Source organism: Megalops cyprinoides, chromosome 6 (assembly GCF_013368585.1).
Source record: "Megalops cyprinoides isolate fMegCyp1 chromosome 6, fMegCyp1.pri, whole genome shotgun sequence".
Taxonomy (NCBI): domain Eukaryota; kingdom Metazoa; phylum Chordata; class Actinopteri; order Elopiformes; family Megalopidae; genus Megalops; species Megalops cyprinoides.
In genome coordinates, this window is record NC_050588.1 from 9,484,955 (window position 1) to 9,501,783 (window position 16,829).

The 16,829-nt window shown below is 43.7% G+C and overlaps 1 protein-coding gene across 2 annotated transcripts; it reads right to left on the minus strand.

Moving 5' to 3' along the window:
* Window positions 1-9,867: 9,867 nt before the first annotated feature.
* srsf3b (serine and arginine rich splicing factor 3b) lies at window positions 9,868-16,659 on the minus strand. Of its 2 annotated transcripts, XM_036531252.1 has the most exons (7): window positions 16,576-16,659; window positions 15,191-15,255; window positions 14,523-14,733; window positions 13,416-13,550; window positions 11,238-11,276; window positions 10,585-10,671; window positions 9,868-10,326 (listed from the first exon to the last, which is right to left on the minus strand). In XM_036531252.1, exons 2-7 carry the CDS (start codon window positions 15,195-15,197, stop codon window positions 10,299-10,301), a joined length of 507 nt encoding a protein of 168 aa, XP_036387145.1. In that variant the 5' UTR covers window positions 15,198-15,255; window positions 16,576-16,659; the 3' UTR covers window positions 9,868-10,298. The 2 variants fall into 2 exon arrangements, with proteins under 2 accessions (XP_036387145.1, XP_036387146.1); XM_036531253.1 differs by lacking the exon at window positions 15,191-15,255.
* Between the last annotated feature and the right edge of the window lie 170 nt (window positions 16,660-16,829).

Consider the following 16,829-nt stretch of genomic DNA (forward strand, 5'->3'; position numbering starts at 1 on the left):
GTGTCTCCATTCTGTCGAGGTAATGGCAACATCAGAAGGCGGGAAATGTGAAGATGATACTCATATAATAAAATAACTATATAATTATAATATTAGTGTATGTCTTTTTAAAGATGCGCTTGTCCAGGGAAACAGAGCATAAACACACGGTGGTGTACAAAGGTAAAAGTAATAAACAAGAAATAAGGAGCATCACACTCCTACAATTATATTCTTTAGCAAGGAATAAAAACTGAACAGTACATATGTTGGTGAAGGAAGAAACTGTTGAAACTTTACGTTTTGCTACTTGGAGTAAAAGAGCCTGCAGCTGCGTTGTCATTTATTGCATGTTTACCACTTAGCCAGTATCTTTTTAACTGTATGTGTGCAGCCTATCTCTCATTGCAAAGGTATGAGAGATAAATCTATTCACAAATAAGAATAAGCAGCATCTTTCATGAATATATATACATATAAAATCAAAGCCTGCATACCTCTGTTGCACTCCTAGTGGAGTTCTGTATATTGCACACAAGCACAGGTATCAGATGGTCTTGGTGAGGATGTGTCATTGGTATCTCTGTTAGAAATGTTCTGTTTTTATTTGCAAATAAAGAATTCCACTAGGAGTGTGATAGGATTGTGCGTACTGACCACCTGGCACCCACCAAATACAGCATCCTGTGTCTATGACTACTTTACTGACACATTACACAATTCATTCAATAATGTAACTGTTCAACCGATAAAATCCCAAGCAATCAGTGGGTGGCAGAGCAAAGTGCTGAATGAGCATTATTACATTTTTAAGTGCAACAGTTTAATCATACAGCCTCAAAGGCAATTTAAAGGTACCCATTATATTACATTATGCTATGTTTGCTTAGCAGAGGCTCTTATCCAGAGTAACTTGCATAGCTTGCATTTTTTCATGTTATCCATTGGTACAGCTGAGTGTTTATTGAGGCAGTTCAGGTTAAATACTTTGCACAAAGATATAGCAGCAGTGGCCCTTTTGGGAATTGAATCAGCAGCCTTTAGGGTTATGAGCCGTGGTGGATGTTGTTTGCTCGTTTAAGTACTGAGGGACCAGAGGTCAAAATGAGGGGGCATGACAGCAGGAGGGAGCGAGGGCTTCGGTAGAAAGTAATGCTCTGAGGTATGTTTGAGGCCAAAGCAGTGAAATACAGGGTCTGTAGGGGAGTTCAGCAGCTAGTGAGCAAATTAACTTCTGTTGCAGAAGGGGACATCACCCCCAACTGCCAGAACAAGAATACGATTATTTAATTAGCAGCAAACCTTGGTCTTTAGCTTAGCTAGCTAATCTTATCTCTTGGTGTGCTTAGCATATGGTGGTGGCTGCAGTTGGAAACCTGCAGCAGACGCTCCACCATTACAGGTGCGTGGTGCAATCCAAAGCACAGCAAGGAAACAGGGATTGAGGTAAAGAGGTTACCCAGCGATGACTAACTGGTCATCATGGATGGATTGGTTGGTGCAGGAATAGAGGCCAACTATAGTTTGGGTCACTTGTTCTCACTTGTTACTGAGGTTCTTGGCAGTCTTTAGGGCGACCAATGTGGGGACTGCAAGGGAAATGCATTGCTGTTGTGCTTGGCAAGAACTTTGGATAGAACATGTCAGATGTGTAAAGGAAAGAGGCAAAAGTCTCAGCAACACCTGAAGGTCGTGAGTACTTCAATCAGAAAGAGAAAAAGAGAAAACATGTACTTCACATGTTATCAGAAACAAAGCGATAGTTGTGTATGTCTGTGTACGCCTTGTTTGAGTCCAGAATGAAGTCAGGAAGTTGGTGTTTCTTATTTGAACAAACCAAGATATAAATTTTTCAAAATCACCTGTTGCGCAGACTACAGCTATGTTTGGTTAGTAGACATGACTGAGTTGTTTGTGGCTATGATGGGTAATCTGTTGGAACAGCAAGCTAGTTCCGTTAATCCATGCATTCCTTAATATTAGTTGTTTGGCTAATCAATGCTTTGATCAGGTCTGTGGAAAGCTCCACTAAGAATTCAGTGGAGTTTCTGTCTGCCTTTAAACAGTTTTGAACTCGGCTGCACTGCGCATAAAAATTGACCTCCGCTCACTATTTATGCAACCGGTACGGTCCTCTTTAATTATGGGAGAGAGGCAATGTAGCAGAGAGAGGCAAAGGGAAGAGCAGAACACCATCAATACGAGATTTCAGAGGAACAGAAGTGGCGTGGCTATGAGCATGTTTTTCTTTTCATTCCTTTTACTGTTCTTCCCCCTCTTCCTGTACTATATTAAGCTCACCACTCTGCAACACCCCCCATCCCCCCCGCCCCAAGCCCAACACGGTGCAGTGCTTCTCTTACAAGCAAAGCCAGGGCATCAGAGGACAGGCTTGTGTTTCAAACTGTAATGATGAACACCAGAGAGCTGAGAGCTGGAGACAGTCAGCAACCTTCTCTGAAAACAAAGAGCAACAGACCATTGTTTCTGTGTTGGGAGGGCCAAATAACTTTGATTGGCCACCACTATAGCAGAAAAGCAACTTGAAGCCAGACACTGATGTCAACCAATTAATTCCCTTTGGTGTGGAAGGGACTCCGAGATACATAGACCAATGTCTTATGCACTGTGAATTAACCATGTGATTTCATGGTGTCTTAGCACTGTCTTAGCTGTGTTTTTCTAGGATTAGGGGGATCTTAAAGTGCACAAAGAGGCATGGAGAGAGGGTGGAGTCACAGTGAGAAAAATGGTGATAAGGGCATTCCATTTCACCACCTCAGCTGATAGTAGGCTGAGTGTGATCAGTCACCATAGTAAAAATAGCATTTATTTAAAAGAAAAAAAAACAGTGTGTTATACCATGTTATACCTTGACTCACTTTCCTGGAAAGGGTGAATGTGTTTATGAGGGATCAGAGATTCGATTTTTATTATTGCCCGGCTGTGGGGGACTGTGAGAGATGCAGCCATCAGCCAAAATATCACAATGGGGAAAGGTCCCGTGGATGGACTATCACATATCTATTCACAAAAATTAATATCTTTATCTTTTGTGAAATCTCGTAATACAGCAGTCTCAGCTGTGATTAAAATGAAAAGGAAACGTCACTGACAGTCAGATACACGACATGAGCAGGATGTATTTTGAAATTTGAGTCGTGGTGAGTTGTGGATGTGATAAGATCACTTGGGGGTGGATTTGGTTAAAAATGTTTCTTTTTTAAGGCTCTGGTAATGGCTGAGTCATGCTAAGTGTAAATGAAGCTAAACTGTGCAACTCCTGTCAGTATTGTATTGCTATTGTACGCTCTCCAGTCAACATGATGAATACGAAAAAGAAGCAGAAGCAGCTTTGGCTGTAAAAGTGAACTGGCTGGTGAAGGTGGGAGTGGGACAGGACCTTCGGGAAGGTCAGCCGGCGGGAGTTAAGCAACTTCTGGAAGGTTGCATAACAGCGTGTGGAAGTGGCGGCGAGTTTCTGAGTGGATTTCTGTAACTTCGCCGCCCCGAAGGTCGCGTTGCCCCGGAGACCCTGAGTCATGCCTGCGTGACGTCACGGAGAGTTGAGCAATGCGCCGAAAAAAGCGCGCGCAGTTTTGAGTCTCTCCAGCCTCCCGGAGTGCCGCTTCACGTGGAACACGACTGTGTTAGTGGGAGCCGCACGGAGAAGGGGTGGGAACGCTCCCACGCAATTGGACGGGCCAGGGGAGCTGGTGACTTGGGAAGGTGGGGTTCAATGTGTGGAACATTGTGTGGCTGTTCAGAGGGGGGGGGGAACAGAGGCTAGAGACGCATTCCAGGCTTGATTAAGGGAGCACTTAGTTTATGCCCTGCTCTGTTCTTGTGAATAATGCTTTTTTGGCTTCTGTCTCTCCCGTCATATATTATAGAGATGAACGAGTACATCCTGTCTTCAGGTTAAGGCTTTGTGAAACTTTGAAATATATGTTTTTTTTTTTTTTCAGATGTTCTTGGAAAATATCTCCGTGTATGCCAAGTCACCACTAAGAAAAAATAAAATGTTTACAGACATGGTACATCTTTATAATCACTTTGTACCCTAAATTAAAAAATTAAATGAATAAAGCGAATACCTCAGAAGTAGAATACATTGCAACAGAATACATTATTGGAATCCTCTGTCTGTTACCCATCACAGAGATAACATAGTTATTCCCTTCAATATTCATATACTTACCAATATTTGTTTCAAAGAATTATTTCAGACAAGGTATATGTTTGTGGGCCATTACTGAGAGAATGCTCCTGTTTTCTGTCAAAGGCAAGTGGGACCGTAAGGTTAGTTTAGAGAGAAGGAAAATCTACATTAAGAAACTGAATACACCAAGTTTTGTGATAATGTGAGAAAAGAACTATTTTGTAACTGCCCTTTAGTTAAGTTGGGAGGGGAAGGGTTAAGGTTTGCGTGGCGAAATGCCAAGCGGGACTGTTCCACAGTGGGAAAGATGGCTTTAACCCTTTAGGGCTCTGAAATTTTTTTTACAGATGACAATTCTATGCAGAGATAAAATATACTCACACACCTGTGTCACTTACTGTCTGACAACAACAAACATTAAATGACAAAGGCCTGTTCTCTTCTCTGATTTTAAGAGCCTGTACTTCTCTTTATTTATCTGTACTTTCCCACTCTCCACAATATAGACAGTTTTAAAGTTTCTTTCAAATAACAAACAATCCCTTTTTTGTAAAGTTCATTTACATTTCATTCATTTCATTTGATTGTTAGTATGTATCATACAAAAAGCAAGGCGGGCATCAGGGCTAATTAATAGGTTAAACTGGGAGTGATCAGGGGCTGTCAGTGATTAATCCAAGAAAGGGTTAACGTCTCCCACTCCACTCACTCCCTTGGTTACATAACAGTGGTACAGACAACACAAATAGTTTGTCCACCAAACAGATCTCAGAAAAATGGAGGGAATTTGTGAGGGAACTTTGACAGTCACCACCCTAAGGTTGGACTGCATTATGTAATTGTTTAGCATGTGACTCATATTCAGGTTACTTAATTTGTAATGTACTAAACTTGAGTAGGAGGAATAAGTTCAATACAAAAGGTGGAATTGGGACACAGTTCTTCAGTTGTGTAATTTCATTGTGAGTAGCCTAGTGTCCCCCCAGGTAATTCAGTTTGTAATGATACCTTGTTTAGATTTTAATAAAGCATTAAGACACACATGGTTATGGTGTCACTTCCAAAGAAATTCAGCATAAAATACATATGCAATTGCAGAAGTAGGTCTGCCACTCAAAGTATTGATGTCAAAATTACATCCTGACAATGCAGGCCACATTACCTCACACACAACTGGAAAGGCACTCTTCCAGTTGAATGCTTACCTCATATTTCCTCAATTCTTCCTCTAACTTTATCCTGTGGTGTCTCATTTCAGTGCATTTTGAAACTGTGGTGTTACCAACAATTTGTGCAATAGCTGAGTATCAAAATGCTGACAATGCTCAGGGAGAACCGACTGTTGAATCATTAGAATAAACTACAGTCTAATGATTTACGAGCAACAGTCTCCAGTACACGTACCACCTTGTCAGCTGCTTGCAAGTGAGCACAGCAACTTACATTGTAAAATAATATAATGAAAAGCATGAAATGATTACAATATTAGGACAGGTATCTGGTGCAGTAGTACAGTATAGGTTTCAGCTCCTTCAGTCACTGGTAGAGCATGAAAGGAATGTTTGCTGGTTAGAAACAGAACACTGCTTTTACTTCAGACATGATTGGATTCATATGTGGTTCAGAACAGGTCAGAGTGGAGAGGATAGGTATGGCTGGGAAGGCACTTCATCAGTCACGCAGAATCACACTTGCTTTCCATTGGCCCTTTATGACACTGAAAGAGCACACGCTCATACTATGGTGAAATCAGGCACCACAAGGCCAAGTTACATGAAATAAGTGAGGACAGAATTTGCTTGGGATGGTGCCTTTTCAGTCTGTGTGAGGTGATGTGGCCTACACTGCTAGTAGTACATTGGCCTCATTCCAATACTTTGAGCAGTAGTGCAAGTTCTACAAATCTGTATACACTAAAATGTAGAGAACGTCTGATTTTTATGTGTGTGAAACTTTGGGGTTTTGTATGCTTCAAGTGTTCTTTTTCTAGTGTAATCAGTAATCTTATGGCCAATTTCAAATGCATATGTACTGACTTAATGTTAGATTTATACATTTTATTAACTTTGGGGCACGGCATGCTGAAATCAGTTTTGGTAGAAATACAACATTACTGTCCACAGCATGGGTGCTATATCAGGTTTAATGGCCATCTATAAACGCAGGGCATAAACTGAGAGAAATATTTAAAACAATAACTCATTTTATTCTGAAACGAGATTGAAAACAATATCCTCTTAGGTAGGTAGGAATGGTAGCTAGGTAGCAGTAACATTGATTCACAGTGTGTCTTGAGCAGTACACATGTTACGATGATACGATTTTATTCATTTAACTCATTCTGCTATCCTAGCCTTGTCCCTAGCTCTACTTTTAAAGTGTCCACCAAATCAATCAATAAAATCACATTCCCTCCTCTGTGACTTACAAAGAATATAATTCAGTGCTTTAAGACGGGGGGGGGGGGGGGGGGAGAATGGCTTTTGTTTGCCTTGTCTCCACCAGTAGTAGTGTGGACTGTTGGCTCCCCGGCCGTGCTCATATCTCGTAAGTGCGTGACGTGGTCTGTTCACACTGAAATGAGACGCCTAGAGACACTCTGTCACAACTTCCCTAGTGAGTCATGACCACATGACTGCCAGTGTGGTAGCACTGCAGTTGCACCTATGTTAAATGCAATCCAGGCTTACCAAAAGCTTCCTCCCAGCCTGTTTACTGAAATAATTTCAACTTGTACAGTTCAGCACCAATATGACTGGTGCATTATTCTTCATAGGCTAGCTAGCACATGGACAGTCCTACCTCGCTAAAACCTCATCTGGTGTACTGTGTTTTTACAATGGTTTCTCTTTTTTTCTTTCACAAGATTTGAGCCAACATAGCAAACCATTTGTTTGCTATATTTGCTGATATCATACAGTTTTTTTTCAGTCGTTGTACCATATTGCTTAGGTGATTGACACGTTTGTTGCTACAGCCATAGCTAACTGACGGTGTGTGGGAAAGTATACTTGAAAAAATTAGCAGCATAACTGAGGCTGGAGAGGGAGATATCCTGTACGTAGTGACTGGATGACCCAAGTGTTGAAGAGCCATAGAATGTTCTGGGATGTGATCCAAACCCCTCCCCTGGCGTCCCAATGCTGAGCTGCACTTGCTGTTCACCGATCAGAGATCAGTGTCTCTGTAGGGCGAAGCGTGCAAACTGGGAATCTACCGTAAGCGCCTCTCTGCCTTAAACCATGCTGTAATCCACGTGACTCCTTTAGTGTTCTTTTCTCCCGGAGGCAAGGTAAATATTCAACTCCATGAGCCCTGAGGGGCAGAGTCCAGGATGATGTTGCACTCTAGCACTCTAAACGTAATAATGGAGAATGGAAAGCAGCACGTACAACAAGTTGCGCGTTACAACCCCACCAGTCATGCACAATGTTCTGCTGGTGTTTTTTTTTTTTCGTCCAGGGCCCTTATTGCTACTCCTAAATGTTGAGCAGTTTTCTAGATGTAAAATCATTTCAATCAAGGAAGAAAAAAAAACCTCCCAGGCCCCTTGCCCCCAAAATCTAGGGTTGGTCACTCTTTGGTTCGGTAAGAAAATCTGCCTTAAACCATGTGATTGCTTTAGTGTTTGGGGCTGATATGAGATGTAATTCTGTAATCCCTTAGAAGCCCTCCAGCCCTGCCATTTCTTCCTGCTTTGCAACTCTTTGGGAGGTGACCACACCTCAACTCTTTGGAACAGAGAATGAATAGAAGACAATGTTCCAGAAATACTGATAAAGCTGAGAGCACTGAGACCACTGTTCAGGAATTTGTCACAAAGGAATCAGGTTCTGCAAAACCAATCAGAAATACACCGCACCGGTCCAGATTTCCTAAATAGGCATTCATTCGTGTGGAACGCTCGCCATTCTGTTGTAAATGCATCATTGCAGAGGCATAATTAAACACTCTGGTCCTCGTCCTTAGGTTCTGTGTGACACCTTTAACATTGGGTATGTAAGAAATGCTGGAGTAGCACTGAACAGCAGCGATAAAATATCTGATTTCATCATAGGTACTAACCATCAATGTGATTGGAACATCAGCAAAGTGTATTGGTAAGAAGCAGGGATTGTAACCCATAGGTAGTGATTCCCAGGCGGGCCACTACTGCGGTACCCTTGGACCAGGTACTTAACGAATCACCTCAGTGAATATCCAGCTTCATAAATGGATACGTAAAAAATGCATAAGCGGATCTTGTGAAAAACTGCAAGCTGTGTAAGTTGCTCTGGATAAGACCATCTACCAAGCAGGAGGCCTTGCAGGACACTGATTGGCTCATATTTGTGTATACAAACCAAGGCACGTTTCAGTGTGGTTTTTTTCCACTGTTATGTCGTAATCGGGTCTCTGGCTATGATGAACCACAAGCTACAAAAAACCGTAAGACTGGACTGAGTCATGAGAACTGTGCTGTTATGACTGAGAGTCAAGTCCACAAACTCAGGTGAATATCTACCACAAGATGGGCAAACAACTGGCTGAATTACTGCCCAGTATAACCTACAAGACATTTTTGACATTTAAAATTGCTGCTGAGGGGGTCCCGAGCGGCTGTTGGCAAGGCATTTGCTTTGAGTGCAGTCTGACAATGATCCAACAGCAGCATAACTTTCATTATGCTACACCTCACCACTCAGACACCCTGCAAGTTGCTCAGATGTCGGTAAAATGGTGCTTATCCTCAGAGTGCCCACTCCCCTGTAGGGCTTCTAGTGCAAACATGGTTGCATTAGCAGGCCTTTTGGGGATTGTCGCTCAGACAAGGCTTACATACAACTAGCATTCTAAAAAGGGTTGCATAGAGGGGGAAAATCATTTTAAAAGTTACTGTTGTACACCAGAGATGTGTCAATTCAACTCTGCCCACTAAAGATCAAGGCTGCAATATGGTCAGCCACACATCTCGTGCTGCTGTGGTGCCTCCATTTTGCTTTGCATTCTCCACAAAAAGGAAATCAAGTAAACAGTGACCTCTAGTGGAGAAAATGGGGAAGTGCAATTTCTCTATTGAACCCACAGAAAAGTCACAACCAGCTTTACATCAATTGAGAATCACTCTGCAGAGAAAGCTAAGCCATCAAAACAGGCACGTTGTTGCACTGAATGAGGTGCGAATATTTCCTATAAGGAAAAGCTTGCAACATGCAGTGCTCTTCTATGTTGTGTAGAGTTCCTCGATGCTTTGCTGTCAGAACCACAAAGGGTTGGCTAAACAACCGTGCACCATCAATTCTAGTACCCACTGAGGTTCAACAAAAGGTTTTTTTTAATCATACCTTGCAGCACTGACATCCAGTCAAGCAAAAGTCCACACAAGAGTCCAGGCAAGCCTTCTGTTTCCAGCTTTAATTCAGAGAACATTACAAACAGTACAAACGGCAAAAAAAGGATTGTTACAGGTCTATTTCTTCATTACACCACAAGGTTGCCTTCCTCATGTTTCACGGTTACAAACTCCAGGGGAGCCCCTCCAGTCCTCCATCTTGGGTGTCATCGCCACAAAGACACAGTATGAAAACGCTTCCAAGCAGACATGTTTAAGCAATGTTTAAAGAACAATGAAAACTCGTGTGTATTACAACCCAGAACCTGCCTTGATTACACTTTTTGCACAAAGTCATTACAAAGTATGGTATTGGAGCTTGCCCGGGCATCTAAGGCCCCCACCAAAAAAAAAAAAAAAAAAACAAAAAAAAAATCCTGTAAATGGCATGTGAGTTGGATGAAACGGCGTCTTAACGCCACATGCTTTTCACCACCAGATACATTCAGTCCTCTATATATACATACAAGACATACAACAGCTTTGGAAGAGAAGGTTTTAATTGGTTGTGCAAGTGGGTATGGAATGCTGCTGGGAGGACAATTACATGTGAACTCGACAGTAACTTTGTATAGCATTTCACCTGCATACGCCCACTTACATACAAAATATGATGGGGGAATTAGGTACCTTGCATGTCACCAGAAAAAAGCAAGAACTAAACCGCTAAAAGAGACTTAAAAAATAAAACAGAAACAACTCCAGGGCTCAAAGTCCATGACATAAATCTAGTTAGGGGACAACCATCTTTTTTTCCTTCCGACATCAACGATGACTTTCGCTCTTTTACTTCCTCTCGTTAGACCTAGAACGGCTGGAAAGAGATGCCAAGACTTAGTTTAAAGCCAGAAATGAGACATATCTACTTTGAGTGCCACTCTGCCACCCCCACCCTCCCTCAAGTACCCCCGGCCCGAGTCTGACATAATGACCAGAAGGCTAGAAGACTGCTAGCAAATCACAGTAATTTACTACTTTCTTAATGCACTTTACTTCAGGCTCAGAGCAATTTAGCTCTCTGTGAACAATAAACAGACTGTCAACCGTTGTTACTCAACACACATGCCCTTACCTTCGTGATCTGGAGAAGGAGCGAGAGGGTTTGTGGTTCCTGTCCCGAGACAGAGATCTTTCCCTCCTCCTATCTCTGGAGAGAGATCTGCACAAGAACAATAAAATTACATCTTGACTATGATACACCACGATGGCATCCAGTTCATTTAATACTGACAGGGTAGCCGCTAGGAGCGGCACCCCTCACGTTGGCTTAATTGGTACCGTTTCTAGAAGCACTCTGGACAATAGTATCTACCAGCTGAAACCTTGCCACCAATTTCAAACCATGACTTGCCAGAATGTGTACATAGTGAATACTGTATCCTATATAGGTTCGTCAGGCAAGTTAGATTTGTGCATTTACTACAAGGAAATAAGTGACCTTTTTTGCATGTTTCCCCATTACAGCATCAATTTTAGCTTTGTTGAACGCTCAATTAAACAAAGTCACACTGAACTGACTCTTAGCTACACGGCCAAAGGCAAGGCCAACATTTTCAACATGTTTGTTAAACAAGTTAAACCAATAAGCAATTAACGTGGAAAGATGATCACATCTCTCACTTCAAGCCGATCTGTGACAAGGATCTGTAATTTTGATTGGCTCTAACCAGGGGAATAAGACATGAGCCAATCAGGCTGTGTGCCGAGAGGAGGGGGCGGGGTTACCTGCTCCGGCTGCGGCTGAAGCTCCTCCTGCGTGGTGATCTGGAAGGGAGGGAGGGGAGAGGAGAGTGAGCGTCGCGCCGTGGCAGGAGCGCAGTGGCGGCCCTCTTCTGACCCATCATGCCCTCACTGCTACACCTCTGCTGCCCTGGTTCTGACCCCCCTCTCCCCCCCCCCACACCCTGCTCCTGCTCCCTTTCAGCAAGGACACGCAACACCCTCAGAGTCCCACACACTCACCGCACCCCTGCTAAGGGGTTGGGAGGAAGGAGATTTGGGAATCCAGATTTTTCCCTTAGGGCCGAGGATGCGAATTTTACATTTCAGTGACCGATCTCCCCTAGAGCTCAGGGAGGGTGGATAAATATTTCTCATATGCATTTGGAGATCATTGACAAGTGAACAACAGAGGCCAGCTGGGGGGCCTTGTTTACAGTTAACCTTAATGGCAAGGAAAGAAACAATTGGAACAAGGAAGGGAGAAAACCAAGTACTCCAACACCACTTAACCTCTTAACTTTAAAGCGATTTGGAAGGAAAAGCCGAATGCTGACCAAAGGAACTGGCACTGCAGAACAATCAAGCTTACACACTTTACACAACCGCACACACATAACCATATCAATGGCCCAATCTTTCAAAGGAGAAACAAAGAACACTGATCAGATACTCTTCTTACACCATCTTAATCAACCTGCTCTAGACTGAGTTTAAAGGTGACAGCTCAACACATCCAGCCCAGGGGACGTGAGAAAATTCCATCAACTCCACAAAAGCACAAAATTTAGAAAGTGATGGGTCCAAATCCCTGGATGAAGAGCCAACCACCTTTAAACAATGGACAGAAGGAAAATGCAAACCCTGTGATTGCTTTTTAACAAATAAAAATGAATCTTCTTATGAAGCAGCTTTCTCTTCACTTATTAACTGTTATCAGCAGTAAACTGTATGAAGCAGGAAAAACTTACTAGTCTTTTGGTTTTCAACAAGCTAGAAATGACGAAGGGGAGCCAGACTGGCGGCCGGGAAGGTAGAATTTGCTGAAAAGGATTTGCCAGATGTTGCGAGCTGATTAGTTGGCTGGCGGATGGGGGCTGGCTGTGGATTTTTCCTGCTTTTATTGGTTAGCCGAGGGCTGCTGCTTGTAGGTTGATGTGTAGACATTTGGAAAAGTAAAACGCTGATTGGTCGGGAATGTGAGGTAGGCCGCTGCCGATTGGATTAAGGTTGGAGAGGAGGCTGAGAACAGCATGCTCAGGAACCAATGGGCGGTGCAACCTGACGACTGGCCATGCCTGGGTCATGTGATACGACACCAGCCAAGCTGATTGGGGCACGCTGGTCAGTGGTCACATGATGCTGAAAGAGGACTAGTTGACTGACTCAGAGGGTGGTGAGAAGAGGCATGGTGGTGACTCTGCAACGGGGTTCATTTTTATTAATATAGATGGTAAATAAAATAAGCAACCTTCAAAGAAAATCAAACAAAAGCTAGCATTACAACCAGTCTAGCATCATCAAGTTTTCCCTTTTTCATATAAAGAGACTGCTTCACAGCAATAGGACTGGGCTCTGGGACAAAAGCCATAATTGGCTGCCAACTGTAGCACTGGAATTCTGTGAAAGACAGCATTTTGCCCGACTGCATATCTTTATCAAATAGCAAATGGGGCTCTCCTACTGCATCTATGGTATTAGATTTAGTAGGAAGCAACAGCCACATGCATTTGGCAAAATGAGCCTCTAGTCTAATTTTTTGCACATAAATGAGCCCAATCTTATTTCACTACATCCTAAAAAGAATCTTCAAACAGCCCCCCCTTTTGGATCAAACCTACAGACTAATGTTAGATGACTAACAAATGACAATGAAGATGAAATTGCATTTTTTTCCCCTCTTTAAACTGCATGCCCTTCCATTTACCATATTCATAACACTAGTTTACCTCACTGCCGATTTGCCATACGGAACTGTCCAATCAAAAGCTCAACACAACAGGACAGGCAACTCGGAAAAAAAAAATGGAACAGGAAACTGAGGGTGAGGGGGGGGGGCAAGTACAGGCAAGCATCAACATTTTTAAAAAGGCACTTTTAAAAACGTAGATGGCGCTATCGGCAGAGAACCCCCACACAAAGGAGGGGGGGGTCAAAGAGTGACAGAGGCGAGGGGGCTGTTACCTGCGCCTGGGGGGAGGACTGCGGCGGCGGTAGTCGTCCCGCGGGCGGCGGCTCCAGGACGGGGGCGGACCCCGGTTCCTTGTGCGCTTCTCGCCGTTGGAGAGCTCCACTCGCACTCGGCACCCGCACAACGTCCTGAAAAACAATAGCAAACAGGTTACGTAGCTGGCAGAAGCCAGGATTTACAGTCAATCTGGAGTGGCGTGTGCCCATCCCATACACAAATATCCTTGATTACTGAAGGCACCGTTTGCATTAAAAACTGCCCGTGCCTGATGAGCAAACATCGCTCCTTAGCCAACCGGATTTCTGTGTGCGTCACAAATCCGCAGCTGAGTGAAACCAATCGTGGTCCATTTGTTTAACCGAATATTCAACTGTCAAGTTAGGACTTTCGCTTCCACACTCATTTACATGCCTATACATGTGGCTATTTTTTCCCAGTCACTCTACTTCAAGAGCTGACAGTGTCACAAGAACTCATGCATAACAAAATTTGGACCATCGATCTGTGTTATATACTCGAGTATGCATAGATCTTAACTTCACAAATTCTTGGTTTTGTTAAAAGATCTGTTTTGCTTCAATAGCAGATGAAACCTGCTCTTCAAACAACCGATGCATCCTGGTCTGAAAAAGTGATGAGGCAGTACCTACCGACCTCAAACTAGACATAGGCAAGGACTTTAAATTCCAAGTTCTGGTAGAACTATTTTGCATGTTACGTTCAGCTCAGCCTCAGACGCCGAACAGTAGAAGCAACTGGCTGAAGTGTGGCTATGAGAACTTCTGACAAACCAGCTCCATGTCCCTGTCGACTAGAATGGACATCAAGCGCAGACCGCAGCTGAAAGTCTGCATAGGTTAGTCTGCGGAAGGGGTAATGCCCTACAGACAGATCTCATCCTCAGGGGCAAATCTCAAGAGTGCCAATGCAGCTGCAGATTTCAAAGCCATGAAAGCGGATGCGTTTTTGCCTAACACTCGACCCCAAGCTGAAGGACCCCAACTGACTGATTCAAACTGGGCAGGCGTTACGCAAATGACTGGCATTTCAAAAACCGCGCCCGAGTCAGGGGTGGGGGCGAGTGGCGGCGGCGGGTTTACCTTCCGTCCAGCTCTCTCACGGCATCCGTCGCGTCACGGGGGTCTTCGAACTCAACGAAAGCGAAGCCGGGGGGGTTCCTGGCCACCCAGACGCTGCGCAGGGGGCCGTAGTACCCGAAGGCCCGCTCCAGCTCCGTCTTGTTCCCATTGTTCCCCAGGTTCCCCACGTAGACCTTGCAGTCGAGAGGACAGTCTCTATGCATGGCTGGATCTGCGGAGGAGAGCAAAGCCGCCACGTGGGGGGAGGGGGGGCACATTCAGAACCTGAACCAAATCCCACGGGGTTGTAAATTTGAAAAAGCACACAGGAGCAGCCATCTACAGAGCTGGGGGTGGGGGATTAATTTAAAGCATGTCTCTAAAAGGTACTACAGTGGAGGACTTAGCTGAAAGGCATGATTTTAAACACAACATGCAAGTCCCCTGTAACAAGTGACTTATGCCACAAGTGCCTTTAAAAAAAAAAAAGCTGCTCTCACACAGGTGAACAGACTGGAAAAGCTACTTCAAGCAGGTCCAAGTCAGTGCCGTGTGGACAGATTGGTTTAAACTTTAAGTTAGTCAAAAAATTACTGCAAACCGGTAATGCAACTGTAGATGCGCTCAATGGACAACAATTGAAACAAATCAAGGTTACGCATGCAAGGTAGGAATAAAGTCGTAATTACCTCCCATTTCAACAGGCCTCAATTTTCTAAACAAAAATTGTTACTCCACAAACGTGAACGAGAAACTGAAAGAAGAATTTGTCCGTTTAGATTTTCATGTATTACACATTTCCCACACATCACACAACATTGCAACATTAGAGAAAAATCAAAGAGAAATGCACAATTCAAAACAAATAAAACATTATTCCGTACAAATTTGGCATGTCGCATTAACTAGCGCGGATGATTTCAGGTTTTCCCACACAAAGCCACATCTGAACAGCCATCAGATGGTTTAATAAACAAGCAAGCAGATGTTTGGCAGTATCTGGTTGGAATTTTGGTCGGCAACAAAGGGCCATGCGAATGGATGACTTCAGGCAGGTGTATGGTGAGGAAATGCGTAGCACACGGAAATAAGTCGCAGCTAGCTACCAACTCCTCATTGCCAGCAAAAACAACATATTACCAATTACACCGATTGACCCTATGACTAAGGGTTAAGGCTCGCCTCTTTCCTGGTCCAAAAACAATTCACAATTGCCAGGCCTAGGTAGGCGCTATCCTGCAAACAAAGCGTTCCGAAGGGCGGCCAAACCATCTTGTCGCTACGACTAATCAACTACTTAAAAGGGGAACTGGCACACAACCTCGTAATACTGCTAGCTGGCTGGGTTGCTCATGTATCGAAACCAATGTAACGTTAACCATTTTATACCTGGTCTCAAATCAGTGGATCAAGTTGTAAACCCCCCACACATTTTCTATTTAGCTTACAGTAGCATACACGAGGTTAAAAAAAATCGCTGGCCGGCTAAAGTGCTAGATAGCTAGCATCCCAGAAACTTTATCAATTATGGGCCGTAGCTACCTGGCTGCATGCCAATGAAATCAGCAAACGCAAAAGCAGCTGCAGTGGTTAAACACCATTTACCTAGCATTGTACGTAGCCATTCAACCATGGCACTAATGGTAAAATATCAACCCGGAGCCTACTACCCAATCGTCTTTGTTCGTCAAGGATGCAAGCAAAATGGCGAAAGCGCCGTACCAACACGCTAAGCCTAGCTAGCACTTCGCAATATCATTGCCGGAGTCGATCTGGCTCAGCGAAAGCCCTAGTTATAATGAACAAAACGCAATTCTCAAAGGACATACACTACTTAATGGCAATAATTAAGTCAGCCAACATTTAGTCCCACATTCCCTCAAACACTGCGTAGCTAGCTAAAGTGCAGGGCTGAAAAATGGCTGCCGTTTTCACACAATACCCCGAAGCAGAAATGGCTAACATCAGTGACCTATTTCGGTGAAGGATAATTCCGCAAAAATGTACTACCCGCTGAACAAATCATCCTTATTAAACGAAAATACATCGCACAATATTAGATCAAATTCATTACCGTAAACTACACTGAAATCGTGCTCCACTCACGGTTGTCCTCCGGACCGTGTTTCTCTCCTTAAGGAAGCACGAAATGGCGATATGCCGGAAATCCTCTCTAAATAAAACGGTCCTCATGCAAACGTACTTCCTGCTCAAACCTGTAGTTTTTTTTTTTCCACTACGCTCTTAGCGCGAAGAGCGCGCTTTTTAACCCTCTGCGCCGTGACCTCACTGGGCTCATTGCATTTGCTATTTACCTAAAACCAAACA